Source organism: Haematobia irritans, chromosome 3 (genome assembly GCF_050003625.1).
Source record: "Haematobia irritans isolate KBUSLIRL chromosome 3, ASM5000362v1, whole genome shotgun sequence".
NCBI lineage: Eukaryota > Metazoa > Arthropoda > Insecta > Diptera > Muscidae > Haematobia > Haematobia irritans.
In genome coordinates this window covers 191,105,300-191,131,017 of record NC_134399.1, presented here as the reverse complement: position 1 = coordinate 191,131,017, position 25,718 = coordinate 191,105,300, and the positions used below count along the sequence as shown (strand labels likewise).

Here is a 25,718-nt window from a genome sequence, read left to right as displayed (position 1 = left end):
CTTTTTTGAAGAGAAAAAAGTGTTTTTATAAGTTACGTATAGACATGTCTAGAACCATTACATGACCATAAAGAACATGTACATTATTTTCGTGACCATTTAATTTTTAAAATTTTTTGCAGCGAAAATAATTTTAAAAAAACATTAAAGCAGGTACACACGATTTTCATTTTGCGCGTCAATCGTGTGTTGATTGTTTCTTGGAATGGACGGAGAATACGGAAAAAATATAAGTGTAATTGAAAAAAATTTACCTGTTTTTGTTCTGCATTTTGGTATAATTTACTTTTATTTGCAGTTACATGATGTCTGCGTTGGTACATTTTATGGGCACGAAGTAAATATGGAATAATTACTTATTGCTGAAATTGAACCAACATAAAGTGTGTAAAAATATGTGATGTTTGCTTGCACGACATTATATACACAAATAAACAATAAATTAAAATTAATTTTATGTTTTCTTTTCTTAAGTGGCGTCCTTTTTTTCGACGACGAAAAAAGTTTTTTCTTACAGATCAAAACATTTTAGGTTGTGACCATGTTCTTTTAACTGGAAGAAAAACATTTTTGACGAATACCATAACATTTTAGATCGTGACCATTGTTTTTTAATGGAAACAAAATTCTTTTTATCAATATAATAACATAACATATGACGACAATTTTATTTCTCTTAGAACCATGTTCACTGAGCCAACATGGTTGCAGGTGAAAATGTTACATGGTTGCCGCAAAAATAGCTCCTATCATATTATTTTGCTCTTCGAATATGATTGTGACAATCATGTTTCTTCACTGCGTGTAGACAGAAAAAAATTCTACAGAAATAAAGTCGACAAATGTTTCTATGGAAATTGCCAAAATTTTCTACAGAAATAAAATTTTGGCAAAGTTTTCTTTAGAAATAAAATTTTGACAAAATTTTCTATAGAAATTAAATTTTGACAAAATTTTCTATAGAAATAAAATTATGACAAAATTTTCTATTGAAATAAATTTTTGAGAAAATTTTTATAGAAATAAAACTTCGACAAAAATTTATATAGAAATAAAATTTTGACAAAATTTTCTATAGAACTAAAAATTTGACAAACCTTTCTATAGAAATAAAATTTTGATAACATTTTCGATAGAAATAAAATTTTGACAAAAGTTCCAATAGAAATAAAATTTTCTAAAGAAATAAAATTTATCAACATAATAACATTTTAGATGAGGACAATTTTATTTTTCTTAGAACCTGTTCACTGAGCCAACATGATTGCAGGTGAAAATGTTACATGGTTGCCGCAAAATTAGCTCATATCATATTATTTTGCTCTTCGAATATGATTGTGACAATCATGTTTCTTTACTGCGTGTAGAAAGAAATAAATTCTACAGAAGTAAAGTCGACAAATGTTTCTATGGAAATTGCCAAAATTTTCTACAGAAATAAAATTTTGGCAAAGTTTTCTTTAGAAATAAAATTTTGACAAAATTTTCTATAGAAATAAAATTTTGACAAAATTTTCTATAGAAATAACATTTTCTAAAGAAAAAAAATTTTGACAAAATTTTGTAAAGAAATCAAATTTTGACAAAATTGTCTATGTAAATAAAATTTTGATAAAATTTTCTGTAGAAATAAAAATTTGTCAAAATTTTCTATAGAAATATAATAATAATAATATATATATATATATAATATATATATAATAAATAATAATAATATAAAATTTAAATATAATATATATATAATAAATAATAATAATATAAAATTTTCTATTGAAATAAAAGTTTGAGAAAATTTTTATAGAAATAAAACTTTGACAAAAATTTGTATAGAAATAAAATTTTGACAAAATTTTCTATAGAAATAAAATTTTGACAAAATTTTCTATAGAAATAAAATTTTGACAAAATTTTCTATAGAAATAACATTTTCTAAAGAAAAAAAATTTTGACAAAATTTTGTAAAGAAATCAAATTTTGACAAAATTGTCTATGTAAATAAAATTTTGATAAAATTTTCTGTAGAAATAAAAATTTGTCAAAATTTTCTATAGAAATATAATTTCGAAAAAAAAATATTAGAAATAAAATTTTGACAAAATTTTCTATAGAAATAAAATTTTGACAAAATTTTCTATTGAAATAAAATTTTGAGAAACTTTTTATAGAAATAAAGCTTCGACAAAAATTTCTATTGAAATAAAATTTTGACAACATTTTCGATAGAAATGAAATTTTGACAAAAGTTCCAATAGAAATAAAATTTTCTAAAGAAATCAAATTTTGACAAAATTGTCTACGTAAATAAAATTTTGACAACATTTTCTATGTAAATAAAATTTTGGCAAAATTTTCTATAGATATAAAATTTTGGCAAAATTTTCTATATAAAAAAAATTTGGGCAAAATTTTCTATAGAAATAAAGTTTTGGCAAAATTTTCTATAGAAATAAAATTTTGACAAAATTTTCTCTGGAAATAAAATTTTGACAAAATTTTCTATATAAATAAAATTTCGAAAAAAATTTCTATAGAAATAAAATTTTGGCAAAATTTTTTATAGAAATAAAATTTTGGTAAAATTTTCTATAGAAATAAAATTTTGACAAAATTTTCTCTGGAAATAAAATTTTGACAAAATTTTCTATATAAATAAAATTTCGAAAAAAATTTCTATAGAAATAAAATTTTGGTAAAATTTTTTATAAAAATAAAATTTCGGCAAAATTTTCTGTAGAAATAAAATTTTGACAAAATATTCTATAAAAAAAATTTTGACAAAAATTTCTATAAAAATAAAATTTTGACTTAAATTTCTATGGAATAAAATGTTGAGAAAATTTTCGAAAATTTCGAAAAAAATTCTATAGAAATAAAATTTTGGCAATGTTTTCTATAAAAATTAAATCTCGGCAAAATTTTCTACAAAAATAAAATTTTGACTAAAATTTCTATAAAAATAAAATTTCTATGAAAATAAAATATTGAGAAGATTTTCTGTAGAAATAAAATTGTGACAAAATTTTCTGCAGAAATAAAATTGTGACAAAATTTTGTGCAGAAATAAAATTTTGACATAATTTTCTGTAGAAATAAAGTTTTGGCACAATTGTCTATACAATTGTCTAAAATTTTTACAAACTTTTCCTTACAACGAAAAGCAAAAGATGTACAATATTTGATTTTATATAGAATATCGTTTGGGAGGAAAGAAATATTTTTTAGAACTACTGCATGGATAATATGGTCATGATGTAGGGCCAATGATTTTGTTTTTTACTTTTTGTTAATGTGTTTTTTTGTTTTAGTAAATAATTAAATAGTGAACATTTTCCAGTGTTGGTTTTAATTCGTACTTTTAAAGTTCTTGCATGGAAAATATGAACTTAATAGCAAGTAATTTTTTCCAATGTAATTTATTTTGTATGTATATTTATTATAAACTTTTCGTTTCGCCCAATACAATGATTACCATATTTCTACGAACAATTCACCTTGTCTCCTTCCCTTGCTTCAATTGCGCCTTCTATAAAAGACCATTATTGACACAGCATTACATCTACAAAACTCATGTAAGTAGAGTGATTTACAAGGAGAACAGACATCGAACGTTGTGCGAACGAAGAAGTAGTTAAACAATTTATTTGCTAGCAATGCAAATATCTTCTAAAATTGTGGTTATATTGTGTGGCCTTTGGTATTCGATATTGGTGCTCGAGGTGTGTGTGGCCCAACAAACTGGACCAATTCGAAATGACTGTGAACTGAGTCAGCCATGTAATCGAACCCATATCGATGTATGTGCAACAAATGGTCGAACTTGTAAACGTTTTCCCTCGAACTGTGAACTACAGAGGGAAAATTGTAATTTAACTGTGGCAACAGGTAAGTTCAATCGATGCTATAGGTGTCTTGGTCACTGGCAGGGATTAGGTCGTGACACCACGAAGGAAATTAGAAAATTGGAAGATCTAGCATGGACAATGGAAATTCTAAATGAATTCTAAAATGGTTGGGTTATTTCTATTTTTGGTTTGGGCATTCCGATTTTACCTCCCTACATATTAAAGAAGTTGAAAACTTCAGTTTAGTTCATAACACTTACAACGAGTTAGTAAAATTTTCCAGAAATTTATGGAAATCTCATTATAATTAAATTGGTTAATAGTTTAAAATTACAAATTCCGGCAACGAAACTTTTTCTTACACATATCACAAAATATTTTCTGGTATGCATTTTATAGTTTTTCTTTATTAAATGGTACCTAAAAGTGACCATGATTCATCCCATATGCACCGAAAAAAAGTGAACTGTTTTATAGGAAGAATGAACTACCTCGCACGAAAATTGAACTAAATTTTACTCCACAATTTGAGATTTCCGCAAAGTTTTGTTAAAACTAGGAAATTTTAATGCCCTGTTGTATTTTTAACTGCAGTTCACAGGTCCAACCCATGTTTTGATATAGCCCCCATAAAGACCAATATCCCGATTTGACTTGTTCTGGCATCGAAGCCGACATTTTTATCCTATTTGCTTAATATTTAAAATTTAGAGGTATTCTTAGCCCATTCATACACTTTACTTGGATCCAAAGATTTTGACCTTCCCTTAAGGATTTTGGAATTGATTCCGACCCAAGAAGCCGCTTCTTTAAAATAAAGACATTTTTTTAGGGACCTCCCTGGCTTTAAATCTAGGATCGCTAAAATTAAAATTAGGATACAGATCTAATTTTTACTCTCTTTTTGGCGGAATTTGTATTATCTTTTCGCGGTATACTAATAAAGATATTCATATACACCAAAATACAAGTTTTAAAATGCAACTTATAATGGATACTTCAAAGTAAAAAAGTTTTTTTAATTACACGAACAACTTTAAACCAAAAACGCTAAATCCTCACAATAAATCTTTGCCTATATTTGAATCGTTTGTATCTTAACACTAAAGATTCAATATGTCAGTTAATGTAAGAACTAGTATTAGTATTAGTATTAGTATTAGTATTAGTATTAGTATTAGTATTAGTATTAGTATTAGTATTAGTATTAGTATTAGTATTAGTATTAGTATTAGTATTAGTATTAGTATTAGTATTAGTATTAGTATTAGTATTAGTATTAGTATTAGTATTAGTATTAGTATTAGTATTAGTATTAGTATTAGTATTAGTATTAGTATTAGTATTAGTATTAGTATTAGTATTAGTATTAGTATTAGTATTAGTATTAGTATTAGTATTAGTATTAGTATTAGTATTAGTATTAGTATTAGTATTAGTATTAGTATTAGTATTAGTATTAGTATTAGTATTAGTATTAGTATTAGTATTAGTATTAGTATTAGTATTAGTATTAGTATTAGTATTAGTATTAGTATTAGTATTAGTATTAGTATTAGTATTAGTATTAGTATTAGTATTAGTATTAGTATTAGTATTAGTATTAGTATTAGTATTAGTATTAGTATTAGTATTAGTATTAGTATTAGTATTAGTATTAGTATTAGTATTAGTATTAGTATTAGTATTAGTATTAGTATTAGTATTAGTATTAGTATTAGTATTAGTATTAGTATTAGTATTAGTATTAGTATTAGTATTAGTATTAGTATTAGTATTAGTATTAGTATTAGTATTAGTATTAGTATTAGTATTAGTATTAGTATTAGTATTAGTATTAGTATTAGTATTAGTATTAGTATTAGTATTAGTATTAGTATTAGTATTAGTATTAGTATTAGTATTAGTATTAGTATTAGTATTAGTATTAGTATTAGTATTAGTATTAGTATTAGTATTAGTATTAGTATTAGTATTAGTATTAGTATTAGTATTAGTATTAGTATTAGTATTAGTATTAGTATTAGTATTAGTATTAGTATTAGTATTAGTATTAGTATTAGTATTAGTATTAGTATTAGTATTAGTATTAGTATTAGTATTAGTATTAGTATTAGTATTAGTATTAGTATTAGTATTAGTATTAGTATTAGTATTAGTATTAGTATTAGTATTAGTATTAGTATTAGTATTAGTATTAGTATTAGTATTAGTATTAGTATTAGTATTAGTATTAGTATTAGTATTAGTATTAGTATTAGTATTAGTATTAGTATTAGTATTAGTATTAGTATTAGTATTAGTATTAGTATTAGTATTAGTATTAGTATTAGTATTAGTATTAGTATTAGTATTAGTATTAGTATTAGTATTAGTATTAGTATTAGTATTAGTATTAGTATTAGTATTAGTATTAGTATTACTTGGATCCAAAGATTTTGACATTCCTTTAAGGATTTTGGTATTGATTCTGAGCCAAAGATACGGCTTCTTTAAAATAAAGATAGTTTTTTAGGGACCACCCTGGCTTTAAATCTAGGATCGATAAAATTAAAATTGGATACAGATCTCATTCATCGAATTTTTATTCTCTGTTTGCGATATATTAACAAGTATATACGGCCGTAAGTTCGGCCAGGCCGAAGCTTTATGTCCATCCACAATCGAATTACTTAGGTTGCGGTAACACTTGCCGATGGCAAGGTATCTTAAAACTTCCTAACACCGTCTTCTAAATTACAAGGTAGTCCAAACGTAGTATATATTACTACTTTTTTATTATACTAAAAAAGGCCGATTAAATACGTATATAATTAAGTTTAATTTTTCTGTAGAAATAAAATTTTGACAAAATAAAATATATAACTATAGACCGATATGCACCAATTTTCGCATGGATATTAGCTGCCTTGTACTAACACCACGTTGCAAATTTCAACCGGATCGGATGAATTTTGCTCCACCAAGAGGCTCCGGAGGACAAATCTGGGGATCGATTTATATGGGGGCTATATATAATTATGGACCGATATGGACCAATTTTTGCATGGTCATTAGAGAACATATACCAACACCATGTACCAAATTTCAGCCGGATCGGGTGAAATTTTCGTTTATTAGAGGCTCCGCAAGCCAAATCGGGGGATCGGTGTTATTATGGTTGTTAGAGACCATATACTAACACCATGTACCAAATTTCAGCCGGATCGGATGAAATTTTCTTCTCTTAAAGCGATCGCAAGCCAAATTTGGGGGTCCGTTTATATGGGGGCTATACGTAAAAGTGGACCGATATGGACCAATTTTTTCATGGTTGTTAGAGACCATATACTAACACCATGTACCAAGTTTCAGCCGGATCGGATGAAATTTGCTTCTCTTAGAACAATCGCAAACCAAATTTGGGGGTCCGTTTATAAAGGGGCTATACGTAAAATTGGACCGATATGGCCCATTTGCAATACCATCCGACCTACATCAATAACAACTACTTGTACCAAGTTTCATGTCGTTAGCTTGTTTCGTTCGGAAGTTAGCGTGATATCAACAGACGGACGGACGGACGGACATGCTCAGATCGACTCAGAATTTCACCACGACCCAGAATATATATACTTTATGGGGTCTTAGAGCAATATTTCGATGTGTTACAAACGGAATGACAAAGTTAATATACCCCCATCCTAAATATGGTGGAGGGTATAATAAAGGTGTTCATGTATAAACAAATTCCAGTTTAAAAATCCAAATTATGACAAGTACTTCAAAGCAAAAACTGTTTTCTTAATGCTAAAGAAACTTTAAACCAAAGACGCAAATGCTTAAAATAAGTCTTAGCCTATATTTGAAGCATATTTATCTTAAATTTAAAAATTCAATATGTCAGTTGAGTTAAAGACGATTTCTTTAAATTAAAAATGGTTTTCTTTATTTTAAGGAACATTTGCCTTACTTCAAAGATCTCCAACTTCAACAGAGGGACGCAAAATTTAAAGATATGTGTCCTAAATTTAATGCAAAAAATTTTTGAAGCAAGGATTATAAACTTTCTTTTAGTTGAAATGTCATTATTTTAAAGAATTTTGTACTTAGCATTGCGTAAATTTCGAGTCCTAAAATTTAAGTTGCATAATCTTCCATATTAGGTCAATATTTTTGTCAGTGTAGGGTGTGTACGCATCTGACAAGGAACGTCTCCCGTCGTATGCCGGACTCGATCGATGTATATCGATAATAGCGGCTACGAAACCCGACCCTTATCGCTCCTTGAGGTTTGCTCCAACCCAGTACCGTTTCACGTTACTTCGAGGTGGACCCCCATATTGGTGCTCTATTTCGCCTATTTGTCCCTCTAGTTCTTTCGTTGCCCCATTGTACGCACCTGAAAAACGTGTGATGCGCATGTTCGTAGAGGCAATGTTATGTAATAGTTCACGTCCCGTGCCGTCTGTTCGTCCAATTCTCCATATCGGGGATAAGTTATGCTGTCCACCTGACGTATATAACGCAGTTCCATTGATCTTGCAACTGTTGCATAGTCGTTTCACCTCCTCTTGTCATTGAGCTTAACATGGAATCGGGCAGCACTCAGTGATAAGAGAGAAGTTCACCAATGTGGTATCACAATGGACTGAATAGTCTAAGTGAGCTTGATACAACGGGCTGCCACCTAACCTAACCTTCACCTCCTCTACAGTGTTTGTGTTAGAAATCTTTAGATCAAAAACACTCTTCCTTCCTTCAGCTTGAAGATCTATTGGGATCATGCCGGCTATGATCAGTACCGCCGATACCGCTGATACCGTGCGATATGCATGTGTTACAAGTAAAGCAACCGTACACTGTACTGCCCGGAGCGTTCGCGCCTTATTTCCATGTCTCAGATATGGGCTTGGCCATATCTTGCTTCCGTAAAGTAGACCATTTGCAGGCTTCCATCAGGAGCTTTCGCTTTTTTGGCAGCGGACTGCGTTAGTTCGCCATTAGTCTGCTGAGTTGTTGCGTTATCTGTGTTCCTTTCTTAGCAGCATATTTCCGATTTACTTGAGAGAGGTAGGAAATTTTATGAAATTCATATGGGGTCCCTGATTTTTCGATATTTCGATGTGGAGAGGTCTCTCACCACTGTCCGACATATTGCAATATGCAAATTCACAAATTTTCATCACTGTTCAGCTGAAATAGGTCTCTTGAAAAAAAAATCACTTTCCTTTTTTTCAAAATTTACCCGGGGAGGGCAATCTACTCCATGCCCGACATTTTGAAACTTCAAGAATGATTGATGGTGTCTACACTGAAAAAAATATTGTCGTGAGGTCAAAGATTTCATGTCTTTAAAATACGAATACAAATTTTGCTTAGCATAGAAGACGCATTTCTCTAAAATAAAGTTATTTTCCTTGTCCAAAAGTCGATAAACTTTTCAATGAAATCGTATTGTCCTTATAATTAAGTGATTTGACTTAAAAATGGGTATCTTAACATGAAAGAAAAAATTTATAGGCTAAGGTCAACTTGACTTTAATAATTCAGAAAAATTCTTTAAATTTAATGAAATTGTCTTTAAATTTGTTGTCTTTTTGCATCTTGACTACAAAGCAAAAAATCGTTCAAATATAGGACATGTTTTTCAAAACTTTATTTTAAAGAAGTTGTTTACTTCAAACATAGCATAATTTCTACTGGAAGTCGAGTCCTAATTTGGAAAATAAAGTTGCCGTTAACTCGTTTTTAAAGGACTTTGACAGCATATGAAGAAAAAAAGCTGAGAAAGCGAAAAATTGAAATTTGCTTCCTAGAAGCAAGTACACAAAACCTACATTTAAAAGAGAATTGTGTCTTAAAAGTATCCTTACTTGTATTCTCCGCTTCTTTGGCTCGGAATCAATACAAAATTTTTTAAAGTAAAGACAAAATCTTTGGAACCGAGTATGCTTTTTTTCAGTTTTATTGTTTGACATTTTATCAGGAAGGGGACGTCCCCCTTTTTTCTTTTAGTATACCGATCGGCTTAGAATTAAATTCTGAGTCGATTTAGCGATGTCCGTCTGTCTGTCTGTCTGTCCGTCTGTCTGTATATGTAATTTTGTACACAAAGTGCAGCTCGCAATTGAAGTCCGATCGTCCTCAAATTTGACATTTGACGTTTCTTGGGACAGAGACAATCGCTATTGGTTTTGGAAAAAATCTGTTCAGATTTAGATATAGCTGCCATATATATTTATACCCGATGTGGTCATAGTTAGCGTGTTTATCAACCGATTTTCTTGAAATACCGTACGTCCAAATATTTTATGAATCTCGAAAATGTTGCAAAATATCAGCCAAATCGGTTCAGATTTAGATATAGCTCCCCTATATATCTTTCGTCCGATGTAGACTCATATGACCACAGAGGCCAAAGTTTACTACAGATCTTCGTGAAATTTTGCACAGACAGTAGAATTGACATTCTACCAATGCTTGGTAAATTTGATTGAAATCGGTTCAAATTTAGATATAGCTGCCATATATATCTTTCGTCCGATTTGAACTTATATGGCCACAAAAGCCAGAGTTTTGCCGTGATTTGCTTAAAATTTTGCACAAGGGGTACGTTTAATAGTATCGTTAAGTGTATCAAATTTTGTTAAAATCGGTTCAGATTTAGATATAGCTCACATATATATCTTTCGCTCGATTTGGACTTATATGGTCTCAAAAGCCAGAGTTTTGCCCTGACTTACTTCAAATTTTGTATAAGCGGTACTTTTAACGATACTATTGTACACTCAGAAAAATGCATATCGTAACTACGAGTAAATTTCATATTAATGGTAAGTTCATGATTTTTATTTACAGTTAGTTAAATTTACCTACAAGTGAAGAAAATTTACTTTGTTGTTGTAAAATGAACTTATCTGAAGTACACTCAGAATGGCCATATCCTTCCCTTTAGTAAGTAAATGGACTCAAGCCGATTTCATAGTCATGAGTATATGTTTTTCCGAAATATCGTAAAAGTTTACTTAGGTTTAATTAAATTCAACTACTCGTTATGACGAAGCACTTGTTTAACAAAAATTTTAATATTAAGTATGCTTTAACTACGAAAGAACAGCATTTTTTACTGGTCTCAAAAAAATTAGTGTCGTAATCATGTGTATAGTCCATAATAAGACACAGTTCAAACTTTTTTACTTAACATTAGTTAAAATATATTGCATGGGAGGAATTTTAACTGACTGATAGTATATTATACCACTAGCTATTATGCAGAAAAATAGTGAGTCATATTTATGAATAGAACAAAAATTTTCGGGTGGAGTATATAATTAGTACAATTAGGTACTTAGTTCCGTTTAACGTGTAAACCAATAACTAATATTAGATATTGTTATATTAAATTCCTGAGTACGTATGTACTCCCAAATATGGAAGATATTTCCTTCCTATAAGTTAATAACTATATTTCCATTTTGTAAAAATGAACAGATATATTTTTATTGGATGACAACTTTTTACAAAAATTCTTAGGAAAGAAGTTAAATTTAAATTTTTGTAAGAGCGAACTACGAACAAGTTCTTATTCAGTATGAATTGATATAAACTACTGATCAATACAGTATGAACATATCACTGGTAAATAATTATTTACGTTTTTGTATTATATAACTAATTTTAATATGAGAGAATCGTTAGGAGCCAAATTAGCGTTACCATGTTTTTATGTAAAATCCCCAAAAAATCGTCCAAACAAAGTATCTTTATGTAAACATAATCATAACGTTAGGCGGTATGCGAAACATTTTTCGACGGGGTACAAATACATTAATACTGTCAGCAAAAAATCCTATTTATCGGCAAAGAAATAGATCAGATTTTAATTTTCCCCGTTAGCCGCTAGTCACGGTGTCCCGTTGAGAATTTTTGGCTCCCCATAATAAAAACAAGTATTCGCCTTTCGTTATGGTTGTGTTTACATATGAACAACGCATACATAAAAGGTTAGCTCCGTTCGCGCGATTCAATATTTTAATATTTACCATTACGACAAAATATGTTCAAAACGAAAAGTGATATAATAGACAATACACATATGAGTTGATTTGTACCAATTAATATCACATCAGAAGTTTATTTCTTGGTAAAATTAATCATTTTCTAATACTCTGTATGATTCTATCCACTAAAGTTATGAAGCGTTTGGCAACACCGAAAAGCACTCTGTGTGCAAAATAAAGCCTTCACCTGATTTGCGATGCCACACCTTGAACATAAATTTCATTTGAAATCTTGAAAATGTGCGAACACACAAATATAATACGCACGATTTCAAATCGTTTCAATTACTCGACGATATGTGGAAACCAGAACAGGCCTGACAACTTTACATACAACAAATTAATACTCTGGCATCTCTGCCTTATAGTGGCGAGAGAGAATGAAAAAACTCTTGTCTTTTTATTCTCTCTGTTGTGGCAATTGAGAAGGTTTCATATTCTATCCGATCTCTTTGTGTTGGCATTGGCCTTTTGTGCCTTAATTTTGTACATTATGTACATTTTTTTATTTATTAAGTCTATAGATACAAAAATCCTTACAGACTAAAATATACAAACAATACATTGCATACATATTATTGTTATGTATGCAATGTATTGTTTGAAAATGATAGTTTGGGTACTATTAATGAAAATATAGCACAGAACTAATTGTTTTCCTCTGTTAATGCCCAAATACAATGAAGTGTCTACAGAATTGGGAAAATACCCAAAAATATTTGAGTTATTTTGTTTCTTATTCGATCTTGTTTGTTTAAATATAGAACATTATATAACCAAAAATATCTAAATTTTTTCGTGGTCTTCAAACCCTGGTGCTAGGTGCAGTTGCTCCATAAGTATGTTCACATTCACAACTAGTTTAAATATTTTACATTTCTCCAAGCAATTGGCAGACGCTGTTTGACTTTTTTTTGTTAAAATTAGTTCAATTTCAAATTTGTTTCTTTTCGTAATTAGCAATATAGATATGGACAATATATTCTCTGTTCAAACTATCAGCTGAAAGTGTTTTACGCATCAATAAAGCAATAAGTTCTTTCATTCAATCTTTAAAATTAAAATGGTAATCCCAGCGAAAGGCAACAGTCGCGATTCTAAACTATAAAATCAATGTAGATATTTTGAAATTAATTAATTTGTAATATTCACTTCGTGTTTTCAAATTACTTTTCTTCTACACATAGGACCCATTGTTTTTCCCCAACTTTTATCAACATTGCCATGACAACTTATGTTTTTATTTTCCCTTACACTTTTAGCCGATTTCCATCTTGTATTGGAGTTTGCTGAAACACAAGTTTTTGAAAGTCATAACATTCCATTAAGTAAAAATTTTAATTATGATTTAATAAATTTTTTTATATCAAATTATGTAAAAAAATGTTTAATTGGTGACATCGTTAAATTATTCTGTACCACATGCCATGTGTCTCGTACTATTTCCTCTGATGTACAGTACATATGGACATGTGCCATCACTGTTGTTAAAGTGTATCATCAATAGTGCATACGTTGCTACTAAGCTCTCAGTCGGTAACTATCTGTCTATGGAAGTGCAAGTTAAAGTGAAGTGAAATGGAAGAAAAAATAATAGAAAATAATTTGCAATCAATTTTGAAAAATCTTCATGGAGAAAAATTTATATCAATTTTAGAAGGTAAGTATGTGGAAAAGTGAAACCGGCAAATCACATAATTATCAAAATTTTACAAATACAACATGTACATTAATTCTATCGAATTTTGTTTAAGTGATATGATTTCTATGTAAAGCTTGTAGGTATGTGTTTGCGAGCGTCATGTAGGTACAGAACAACAGAAAACAACACAAAGTTTTTCGTACATACTTATTTGTTTTTGGTTTTGTTGTCTTCTAATGCCCGATGTGTTTCAGTAAATGTTTTTAAAAAACTAAACTATTTATTGTGAACCGAAATAAATATAGAATAATTATAGAATTTATGCAAGTGTTACGAAGTAGAAGCATTTTATTAACTAGTTTGGGAGAAAAACAATATACTCATTAATTATATCGAATTTTGTTCATGTGCTTTGATTTCTATGCAAAGTTGGTATATACCATATATATATGTGTGTGTGTGTTTTTGAGCGTCATGCAAGTGCAGCACAGCAACAACTAACAAAAATGTTTTTTGTACGCTGGTATTCAAGCAGAACATAACTGTAGCGAAAAAGAGAAGAGCAATAGCAAGACGAGTGGCCAGAAAAAACAATCGTGTTTAGCAATAGTGAAATGCATGTATTAGCTTAAGTATATTCCTCATTTTGTTGCCTATGATCAAAGCAGTCATTGAATGTTGAAAAAAAGGGTTGAATTATAGAGATGCCAGATTTTTTGATTATCGCATTCGATCGGTATTTACACAAATCTTTGCATTGCAAATAATATTTATATGAAATAGGAAAATGGAAAACATTTTTAATAAAAACGGATATAGTGAACATTTAGATTTAGGCATTTTAGTTGCTTCTTGAAATAATTTATTTAAACATTATTTAACTTTTTAAATATGTGTTTAAATTTACATTTGTTCATTATCTTAATATAGAACATTCAATCAATGAAGAAAGCTTGAAATTTATTACAAAAAGCCATTTGGATGTTATAATTCCGCGAAGCCGTTACGGAGAGCAAATCATTTTCGAATATCATTTGAAAATTTGGCAACAGCAGCAGTTTGCATCAGATAATCCCAGCGTTTCACATAACAACTCCATATTTGAGCTGCCCATACCCAAAACTAGTGTAAGCGAGGTAAGTTTTACAAATTATTATTGCCCCATTATTATATATTATCTACTATTGAACATGAAGTTCAATAGTAGTGAAAAATTAAATTTTCAAAACTATTTGTAGAATTTTTATTAAATAAAAAAATTAATTTGGGCGCTTTTTATAGAGCATGTTATAGGTTAAAAAAACATTAAAAAAAGTAATCTGATTTATACCAAAATAATAATAAAATTTAACTAAAAACAAAGAATTTTTTGCAATAAAAATAAATTAAATTTAGTGTAATGTTAGCTACGGAAGTTTTGTTTTGTGCAGTTAGAATTTACTAATATTAAAAACATACACAATATATTTCTAGGTTTCTGTTTTGCAAATTTTAAGTGAATCTCTGAATGGAAAATACATAATGGAATATTATGCAAATAAAAACGCCTTAAATAGCAAATATCGCCGAATTTTATCAAATTGTATTACCGAATACCTATTGGAAAATAATGTGAAAACTTCACCACAAATGTTTGATTCATTCGCTAATGAAATTTCTACAATATTCCCTAATGAAAGTAAAGTAAGTTTGACTTGAAATAGTTTTTGTTAGGATTCTTGTTTTTGTATTTTTATGGTTTAACCAGCATTTTTCACTTAAACTAGGACATTTATTTTATAAAAAAGGCGGGAAGAAAACCTGCTGGATGTTTATATAGCAAGTATCACAACTCCATTGGGAAACTAAGAAAGGAAGGTTTGTGGGCTGCTTCCACGTCCATCGAAACAGTTGTGGAAATTCAAGATGAGCCAGTCGTTAATTCTGGTATAGGTATTAGGATATTTACATCTTTTTGGAAGTAGACATGGTTATTCCCTCTGATTGCATAGTACTTATTTGTTCTAAAATTTTACGGTGTTATAATTATGTAAGTAGCTATTTCCAATATATCGCATATTGAAAATAGGTTTTTACGTTTTTTTTACCACTTTTAATATCAAAACAAATAACTGCAGGCAATGAGAAGGTTAATTTATGTGACTTTGTAATAAATTAATGTGGACCCTATCTTAAGTTAAGAAAGTAAAGACAAAAATTCGCCAGTGATGTAATTGTTTATCATTACTATGGATAGTTATACTGTAAGATCGGTAATTTGTACTCAGCCTTTGCGGGAGCGGCGGGGAGCTAATCCCGGGACATAGCGACATTCGGGGTAACGATACCTCCCCTATTTTTCGCAAAGAGCTAAGATTACAAATGTAGTTGGCAAATAAACGTTAGTTTTTCTAACACTCCTGAAAATGAGTTGTCTTTGACTCAATTTTTTTATGGCGAAAAATTTGCTTTTACTTTTTAATTTGTTTTATGTTCTGCATTATTTTTTACAATGGACGCAAAGACTGCTTCAAAATAGATTATTTCATTAAAAGAAATATTTGACTTCAAATTTCAGAAAATAACGATGTAATATATAAAGAATGGCTTAAGTACAATGTAGAGCCATTTGATGAAATTTTAGAAAAATGGAGTGCAACTTTTCATATTAGGCAAAAATGTATTCGGGAGATTTGCACATTGAATGATCTATTGGAAGAGTGGCCGCTTTTCAAACAATCGTTTGGTTACAAACTGGTATAATTTAGAAACTATTGACATAAATGGAGCTATTGCTGATATAAAAATACATTACTTATAGATTGTTGCCGACTTTACCACAAAATATCCAGGAAAAGAAAATTTGTTGTTCGAAAAATGGGAGTCATTTTCAAAATCTATTTCAAAACTAATGGAGCAGAAAATTTCAAATGCTGACAAAATCGAACTCTTAAATAAATTGAGTGGTTCAGATATAAGTTCTGGTATATAAATTTCCATATTGCATAAATTTTCTCAAGATATTACAATATTTATTTTTCTATATAGTTTATTAGCAGAAACATTTTTTTGATTATTCACAAAATTTTTTTTCTGATTCAGTCACGAAATTAACTGATCCAATTAATTTTTTAATTGAAATGTCTTCAATTACGAAAATGATAGTATCGATCACAGTTTTAATTGGACATAGAAAAATTCTTGATTAAAAAATTAATTGATTTTATTAGCAAAGTTCAATTAATTTTTTAATTGATTCAATTAAAATTTAATTGATGTTGACAAAACTGTATTATTTTTTTAATTAAAAAAGGTAATCATTTTCACGATTTAAGAAACTTTAATTAAAAAAATTAATTGGAGCAATTCAAGTTTTTAATTTCGATTTTTTCGGGTTTCAGAAAATCGAGCACTGATAATATTGAATCTTATACATGAAGTATTGAAGCCAAGCACACGAATTTGCACAATAGATATTGAAACGAAGAAAAGAAACTTCCACAAAACAACAGTTGCCGATTCGAGAAATGCTTTTTTGCTCTGGGCCCCTACAATAACAGAATTACAGTCTCAAATAAAATTAAAAATTGACAGATTGTTTGAAAATCGAGAAACGCTACAACCGATTGTATATGGAATTGGAAAATCCAGCGAAGAGTTCTCAGATGTATTTATTTTTTACGCAAATATTTTCTACAAGCTTAATAATATTATACAAGCCATTGACGTAGGATTTAAAATATTTCAAATTTTAGATTTGAAATATCCCCATGATTGTCAAACAGTTTGGCGTTTTATTCAATGTTATTTTTATGAAATACCCCTTAAAAATAATGAAAAAGATAACATATTAATAACAGTGTTGAATGATATTAAGAATTTCTAGGTATTTTGAGTATAAATCATATATCAGTACAAAATACATATATTAAAAAAATCTTTGACTTATTTATATTTCTCCAAAATCCAAAACTATAAAAATGAATTTGAACTGTTTTGTTTGTAATGAAAAATTTGATGACTGTAAAAAGTTATTTTGTCACTTGAAACATTTACATCATCTCTTATCCAATCAAGCATATGAGTGTGGATTTCCAAAATGTACACAAAAATTTGATTGTTTTAAAAACTTTTCAAAACATATGGTAAACGAAGTCTTTAAATGTAGTACAAAAAATGCCACAAGTTCAGAAAATATCCATGAAAAACTCATCGAGCCACAGAGGTCAACATTGCGCTCTTCTGAATTTCTGTCTGTTTATTCCCAAAATAAAAGACACGATTCTTATTCGCCTCCAAACACAAATTATTTTTCTGAGAACACTCCAGAATGTGTCTCTCATTCTCATTTGGCTTTCACAGAAAGTTCCTTTACTTTGACTCTTAGAAATTATGCAAACCCACATTTTTCTAGAAAGCAGGCAAAAGATATTCAGAATAATATTAAGTATAATATTACACATCCTATTAAAAATGAAATAATGAAAGTTTTGAAAGGTCTGCGGTCGGAATCTTTGGATAATACAGAGAGCTATCTTAGTCGTATTGCTTCTTTTTGCGACAAGCCTTTTGATACAATTGATTCTGAATACAAATTTATACAAAAATTAAAAAAAATGAATTTATATGAAAGCCCAAAACTAGTCTCTATAAACAACACAATTGCGAACTTGCAACTAAAACATTTTACTTCACAAGATGTAGTACAAAACAAAGGTGTAATATTTCCAATAAAATTTCAAATGAAGAAGTTTTTTGAGCTCGACGGTGTATTGGAAGGTTTCGAAGAAAATATTAAGAATTTTAATGACAACAACAATCTTAAAAATTTTTGTTGTGGTAAGCTTTGGAAAGATAAGATTCGACATGTAAGAGGAAAAGATTTATATATTCCATACTTATTATATTTCGATGACTTCGAAATCAATAATCCTTTGGGGTCACATTCTTCAAGCCTATTGGCCATATACTACTCATTTCCCTCCGCTCCAATTCCATTAAAATTTAAGCTAGACAATATATTTATTGCGGCATTATTTAAGTCAGTGGACGTAAAAAACCTCGGTAATGAAAAGTGCTTCTATAAGCTCATTGAAACTTTAAATGAAATAGAGAGTAATGGAATTTTGATAGAAAAAGGTGGAATAAAAAGAAAGGTTTTTCTTTGTTTGGGACTAGTTGTGGGAGACAATTTGGCTCTTAATAATGTTCTAGGGTTTTCACGCTCATTTTCAGCGAACTACTTTTGTAGATTTTGTACGATGAATAAAAAAGAGAGTCAAGTTGCTTCAGAAGAAGATTATTTCAAGAAAAGGAACATTGGTAGTTACACACTTCATGCTAGTGATCCACAAAAGGCAGGAATTCGTGAAGTTTCTATTTTTAATACAATATCAAAATTTCATGTTATTGAAAATTTTTATGCGGATTTACTTCACGATATTTTTGAAGGTGTCCTAAAATATGACATGCCCCAAATTATTTTAGGTTTGATAAAAGAAAATGCTTTTGATTTGGACTTACTAAATATTCGTAAAGAATTTTTTGATTACGGAGAAACAGAAAATGGCAATAAGTCTCCTCGAATCAGTGAAAAGAATCTTTTTTCATCAAACTTAAAAATGTCAGCTCGTGAAATGCTCACTTTCGTACATTTTTTTCCTGTCATGGTTGGTGATTTAGTTGACACCGACAGCAAAGTCTGGAATTTTCTAATGAACTTAGTAGAATTGGTAGATATTCTGCTTCAGCCGAGTTTTTCAAATCTAGACATAATAAATCTAAAAGCTCACATTAAGTTCCATAACACAGAATATTGCAAAATCTTTTCCGACACGCTCAAGCCAAAACACCATTTCCTTATCCACTATTGCCAGTTAATAGAGCAATCAGGCCCGCTTAAATTTTTATGGACATTTGGCTTTGAGTCTAAGCATAGACAGTTGAAGACATACACTAAAAATATAATGTCTAGAAAAAATGTTCAATTGTCATTGGCAATAAAATTTTGTTTTTCTTTTGCGGATTTCATTGTAAATTTCAAATATGATACCATTCAACTAAGTCCTCCAATATACTGTTCTCCAAATTCTCAATTTTATGATCAACTAAAAAGCCACATAGCAACAACTGAATTGGACGCTATAGAATGTTATCAAAACTTCACACGATATGGAACGGTGTATAAAAAAGGGTTTGTTATATATAATTATAATCCCAGATTTTGCGCATTTATAATATCTGAAATTTTTATTCTGAATGGGAAGATTTCAATGCTTTGTAAACAAATTAAAGTTTTATATTACGAAAGACATTATTTATCGTATTTCATTGAACCTGAGACTGATCAATTTATTATTTTAGAAGCAGAAGACATAGTCTCTCCTCCAATTCACATGACAATTTTAAATGGAAAATACTTACTTAGACCAAAGCCTCTTTATTAGTGGTTACATTAAACAGCTGAATGATAAAATAGTTTCAAGTGACAAAATAATTTATCTTCATTTATTTTGTATAGAAATCGTTATATTATTAATACCAAACATTTATATGTTTGCATGAAATTGTATGTCCCATTATTTTAACGTTGTCCTTTATTCTTTATTTTTATTCACTTACAATTTCGCTATGTTTTAATCTTTAATGTGAACTTGTGGTTAATAGTCTAGAAGACTATAAAATTTGATTTTCCTTTCTAATCTAGTATATATTCAAAATTATTTTCCTTTTTTATTTTGTTCAAATTATTATAATATATAATAAAATTTATAAAACGTAAAAATATTCATTATTTTTTAATGTTTCCTAAACATTTTTCATTTCTCAAAAAATACAAATTGTTTGTTAGTTTTCCAGCTTAAATTAAACATATATTTTTCCATCTCACAGGATATCCTCAAACGAGAAATGGTTTACTGTTTGGGTTTTACTTTCAGATATGTTACAAAAATATCTTCTCATCTGACGGCCAGTGACTTGAAGAGCTGATAATCAAATGCATGATTTGAATTTTAATATTTAAAAATTATTAAAATTTATGTACATAAAATAAAAAAGTTAAGACTTTTGTATATATTCCAATTATAAGAAACCAAAAATATAATAAAATTGCATAATTTAACAATTGTTTTTTAAAATAAAATTTTAATTTAATTTAAGTTTTACATAATTTCCTAAAAATGAAAAAGCATAGAATTCTTAAAATAAATATAAATTTAAAGCATAATTACATTAATGTTTGTCTACAATTCTACAAAAGAACCTTATAAAAATAAAGATTTAATTGAACTCTATGAAGAGACAAAAATGCATATTTATTACAAACTGGGTGGTAGAAAAAATTTACTATACGGTAGTACATCGATTTTGATATTTGAACTTAATATGAGCAAATGTTCTACCTATTGCTATTACCAAAAGTATTTCTGAGAGTACAATTGGACTTTTATCTAATATGTTCTTATTGAATTTGTAAACTCCGTACCATGATATATTAACTCATTCACGAGTAAATACTATTCCATGTAATTACATGTTTACCTCCATATTAGAAAATGTACACTTTATGTGAGTTCAAGTTATTTCAATTATTATTAAAAAATTCTTTCTCACAAGCAAAAAATATTAAAACGTACTATTTATTTACTTGATCTCAGTAATGATAGTACCTACAGAGATTGCATTGTAATTAAGTAGTAAAAACTTTTTACTCCTACATAAGGCAAATATACTCAGATTTGTGTACCAAGTGTACTAAACACCATTAAAAATAGTATTAACAGCATGCAAATATAAACTTATTTTCGATAAAGAACTAATCAAGTGAAAGTAAATGTCAACTTAACGTCGTGTATTCTTTACTCTACCTACCTACAACTCATATTTGTTACAAGTTCGAAAGTATAACAGTTGGTACTTTAGTTTGTTCCAACAAATAAAATTTGAACTATATTGCTGTTATATGCATTCGTTGACTGTTTTTTTTAACTTACCTTTGATGTAAATGTACTCATGAATTCCAACCAGGTATTGTAGTAAAATACTGTTTAACTAGCTGTTAGTACAATTTCTTTCTTAAATTGAAATAACTTTATGAACTTGCTGTTGGTACCAATTTCTTTGGCGACATACGAAGTTCAATTTTCTCACAGGTAAGTTCATTTTAACTCGTGGCGGGGTTCATTCTTCTCTGAGTGTATGTGCCAAATATGGTCAAAATCGATTCAGATTTAGATATAGCTCCCATATATATTTTTCGTCCGATTTGAACTTATATGGCCTCAAAATCCAGGGGTTTGTCGTGATTTGCTTCAAATTTTGCACAAGGAGTACATTTAGTAGTATCAGTAATTGTGCCAAATTTGGTTGAAATCGGTTCAGATTTAGATATGGCTCCCATATATATCTTCCGTCCGATTTGCACTCATATGACCAGGGAGGCCAAAGTTATACTCCCATTTACGTGAAATTTCGCATAGATAGCAGCATTATTATTCTAAATATATATGGCAAATTTAGTCAAAATCGGTTCAGATTATATATAGCTCCCATATATACGTACACCAGAGTTGGGGAAATATGGTAGACTGTTACACATTTTGGACCCATTTTCAATGGAAGTTTCCACCAATTAACTGGATAGCATTAGCCGATTTAAATTTTAATTCTAGAGATTTTGTAGAAGTAAAAAAATTGTCTCCTTTATATAGCTTCCTTCAAATGTGAAGTAGTTAAGATGGTAACACAAATTTTGGCCTACATAGGGGTGAAGGGTATAATTTAGTCGGCCCGCACGACTTTAGACTTTACTTACTTGTTTAAAAGAATAGAGCATAACCTAAACTTCTCCGATGTACTTGGAATCTACAGTAAAAGGTAATTAAATTAATTCACTGTACATTTATATTTTTGGGGTCGGGAAAGGCGAACTTCTTTTTCGAATAGTTAAACTAAACTAAATTATTTTGATTTACTTGGAATTTCTAGGAAACACTGAGGAAGTTATGAAATGAATATAGGGTACTTGATTTTTACGTCGGGGAGGAGCAATCTTTCCTTATCCGATAATCTGTTAAAAAATGTTCAATAATATTTGTAATGTTTTAAATGATACTAATATCAACGCTAACGTTAACTTAACGTAATAGGTACAATGGACCCATAGTAGTACAACATTATAGTTCACATTAAGCATTGAAAGAGAAAATTTTAATCCATCCCGGTCCCCAAAGAAAACTTCGAGTTACGCAAGTTGTAAACCAATTTTTCAGTATCCTCCCAAATAATCGTTTACCCAATATTGTTATCATCATATACACTCGATTCATCTCTTCATGAAATTGGGACATTGCTACACTGCATTGACACATGATACGATCTTCCAATGTATAATGGGATTATTTCGAAGAGGCTTTAGTATCTTTTGACATCGACAATTGAACTCTAGTCCTATTTCCACATAGCACTTATAGAACATTGTCTTTCATTTCTTTTAGCCTGGAACTCTACTGCCAATGTCCAATGCTCTCACTTACGTATCAATGAAACTGGCTTATGTGCTTGCTCAACAGAAGGTCTACGTCAATGTTCCAATGAGACAGTGACACAAGGAATTTGCACTTCCAGTGTTACTGGTGCTAGTACAACAGAAACAACAACAACAATAACCGGAGGAGTCCAAGCATGTCGTCTATTTCGAACAGAATGTGATTTAAGACAAGCCCGTTGTTCTGGTCAAGATAGGTATAACGTAGCCCACAAACTAAAGAGATGTTCCATCATCTGGCCGGGGGAAATTTATTCATTATCATGAAAGCACTTTTGGGTTTCGTTACTTAGAATGGCATAACAGCGACAATAGACAGTGTAGAGGATTCACTTTAAATCAAAGTAATCCTTGCCGGTGTCCCAATCTCTTGCAATGTTCTTGGGCGAATCGAACTCAACGTTGTGTTCAAGTGAATCGCCGAGTTTGTCGTTTGTATGGCAGTGAATGTGACCTAGAAAGTAGCAGATGTGATGGCGAACAACGTAAGTTAGATATTTGCCAGTGATTAAATTCGATTTTGGACGACTTTTGTAAATATTCCAATATTTCACAGGCTTGAGAGATGTCTCCATTCTTCACTGCCATAATTTTCAAGTGAATCGAACACAATCGTGTCATTGTCCAGGACTATTGAACTGTCAACGAAATCAAACCAATATTTGTGTTCGCAATACCATGAACTCATGTCAATTGATGGCCAATGAATGTGATGTGGAACAGAGGAGATGTAATGGAGATGGTGAGTAAGAGTGGGGATTTTACATTTGGGTGTTGCTGGAATTTTGATATTAATATTAATGCGAATATGTAAAAATTATGTTTATTCCATTGGGAATTTTATCGTTACACGGAAAAAAATTTTCATAGTTAAACTAACGCTAAATTTACCATATTTTTATTGGAAAAAATTTATTTGTTTGTAGTTCAATTTTATGATTTTTATCGAAATTTTCCAAAAGCTTAATGAAATCTTACTTTTTTTAAGTATGTCTCAAAAATTTTATGAACTAAACGTGAGTATAAAGATCAATGACCGTACACATAAGTTCAATATGAACTAAAGCAAAAGAAGATTTTTGTACGATTCCCAAAAATAGTAAGAATGAACTACTGTATGATGATCTGGCGCCAATAATTTTCTTCTTTACTTTTAGTTAATTTTTTCTTCTACGAGATGATGTAATTTCGTGAACTGTAGTTAAAACAAGTAAGGAAAGTCTAAAGTCGGGCGGGGCCGACTATATTATACCCTGCACCACTTTGTAAATCTAAATTTTCGATACCATATCACATCCGTCAAATGTGTTGGGGGCTATATATAAAGGTTTGTCCCAAATACATACATTTAAATATCACTCGATCTGGACAGAATTTGATAGACTTCTACAAAATCTATAGACTCAAAATTTAAGTCGGCTAATGCACTAGGGTGGAACACAATGTTAGTAAAAAAATATGGCAAACATTTAAATCTGAAGCAATTTTAAGGAAACTTAGCAAAAGTTTATTTATGATTTATCGCTCGATATATATGTATTATAAGTTTAGGAAAATTAGAATCATTTTTACAACTTTTCGACTAATGAGTGGCGATTTTACAAGGAAAATGTTTGTATTTTGACCATTTTTGTCGAAATCAGAAAAACATATATATGGGAGCTATACTCTGGCTTCTGGGGCCATATAAGTCCATATCGGGCGAAAAATATATATGGAAGCTATATCTAAATCTGAACCGATTTCAATCAAATTTGGCACACATGACTATACTACCAATTGTACTTCTTGTGCAAAATTTCAACCAAATTGGGCCAAAACTCTGTCTTCTGGGGCCATATAAGCCCATATCGGGCGAAAGATATATATGGGAGATATATCTAAATCTGAACCGATTTCAATCACATTTTTTACACTTGACTATACGACTAAGTGTTATGTTTGTACAAAATTTCAAGCAAATCGGTTTAAAACTCTGGCTGCTGGGTCCATATTAGTGCATATCGGGCGAAAGATATATATGGGAGCTATATCTAAATCTGAACCGATTTCAATCAAATTTTGCACACTTGACTCTACGACTACGTGTTATGTTTGTAAAAAATTTCAAGCAAATCGGTATAAAACTCTGACTTCTGGGTCCATATAAGTGCATATCGGGCGAAAGATATATATGGGAGCTATATCTAAATCTGAATCGATTTCAACCAAATTTGGTACGCATAGTTACAATGCTAAATCTACTCCCTGTGCAAAATTTCAACCAAATTGGGCCAAAACTCTGGCTTTTAGGACCATATTAGTCTATATCGGCCGAAAGATATATATGGGAGCTATATCTAAATCTGAACCGATTTCAATAAAATTTGGCACACTTGACTTCACTACTAATTGTACTCCTAGTGCAAAATTTCAACCAAATTCGGCCAAAAATCTGGCTTCTGGGGCCATATAAGTCCATATCGGGCGAAAGATATATATGGGAGCTATATCTAAATCTGAACCGATTTCAATAAAATTTTGCACACTTGACTATACTACTAATTGTACTCCTAGTGCAAAATTTCAAGCAAATCGGTATAAAACTCTGGCTGCTGGGTCCATATTAGTGCATATCGGGCGAAAGATATATATGGGAGCTATATCTAAATCTGAACCGATTTATT

At 29.7% G+C, this 25,718-nt stretch overlaps 2 protein-coding genes across 4 annotated transcripts; both read left to right on the top strand.

Moving 5' to 3' along the window:
- Positions 1 to 3,633: 3,633 nt before the first annotated feature.
- On the top strand, positions 3,634 to 23,802 carry LOC142231361 (uncharacterized). The gene is made up of 4 exons (XM_075301972.1): positions 3,634 to 3,882; positions 23,003 to 23,249; positions 23,323 to 23,537; positions 23,609 to 23,802. Exons 1-4 carry the CDS (start codon positions 3,651 to 3,653, stop codon positions 23,800 to 23,802), a joined length of 888 nt encoding a protein of 295 aa, XP_075158087.1. The 5' UTR covers positions 3,634 to 3,650.
- Positions 13,417 to 20,631, top strand: LOC142231567 (uncharacterized). 3 transcript variants are annotated; one of them, XM_075302206.1, is made up of 3 exons: positions 13,417 to 13,544; positions 14,457 to 14,662; positions 20,444 to 20,631. In XM_075302206.1, exons 1-3 carry the CDS (start codon positions 13,463 to 13,465, stop codon positions 20,480 to 20,482), a joined length of 327 nt encoding a protein of 108 aa, XP_075158321.1. In that variant the 5' UTR covers positions 13,417 to 13,462; the 3' UTR covers positions 20,483 to 20,631. The 3 variants fall into 3 exon arrangements, with proteins under 3 accessions (XP_075158321.1, XP_075158320.1, XP_075158322.1); XM_075302205.1 differs by having other exon boundaries at positions 20,397 to 20,631; XM_075302207.1 differs by lacking the exon at positions 20,444 to 20,631 and adding an exon at positions 16,907 to 17,102.
- Positions 23,803 to 25,718: the final 1,916 nt, after the last annotated feature.

Bases quoted from the DNA above. Each gene is read 5' to 3' on its own strand.
- LOC142231567 (XM_075302205.1), top strand. From the start codon at position 13,463: ATGGAAGAAAAAATAATAGAAAATAATTTGCAATCAATTTTGAAAAAT. The intron at 13,545-14,456 runs GTAAGTATGTGG...ATCTTAATATAG, and splicing joins ATTTATATCAATTTTAGAAG to AACATTCAATCAATGAAGAA. The intron at 14,663-20,396 runs GTAAGTTTTACA...TCCATCTCACAG, and splicing joins CCAAAACTAGTGTAAGCGAG to GATATCCTCAAACGAGAAAT.
- LOC142231361 (XM_075301972.1), top strand. From the start codon at position 3,651: ATGCAAATATCTTCTAAAATTGTGGTTATATTGTGTGGCCTTTGGTAT. The intron at 3,883-23,002 runs GTAAGTTCAATC...CATTTCTTTTAG, and splicing joins TAATTTAACTGTGGCAACAG to CCTGGAACTCTACTGCCAAT. The intron at 23,250-23,322 runs GTATAACGTAGC...TTATCATGAAAG, and splicing joins CGTTGTTCTGGTCAAGATAG to CACTTTTGGGTTTCGTTACT.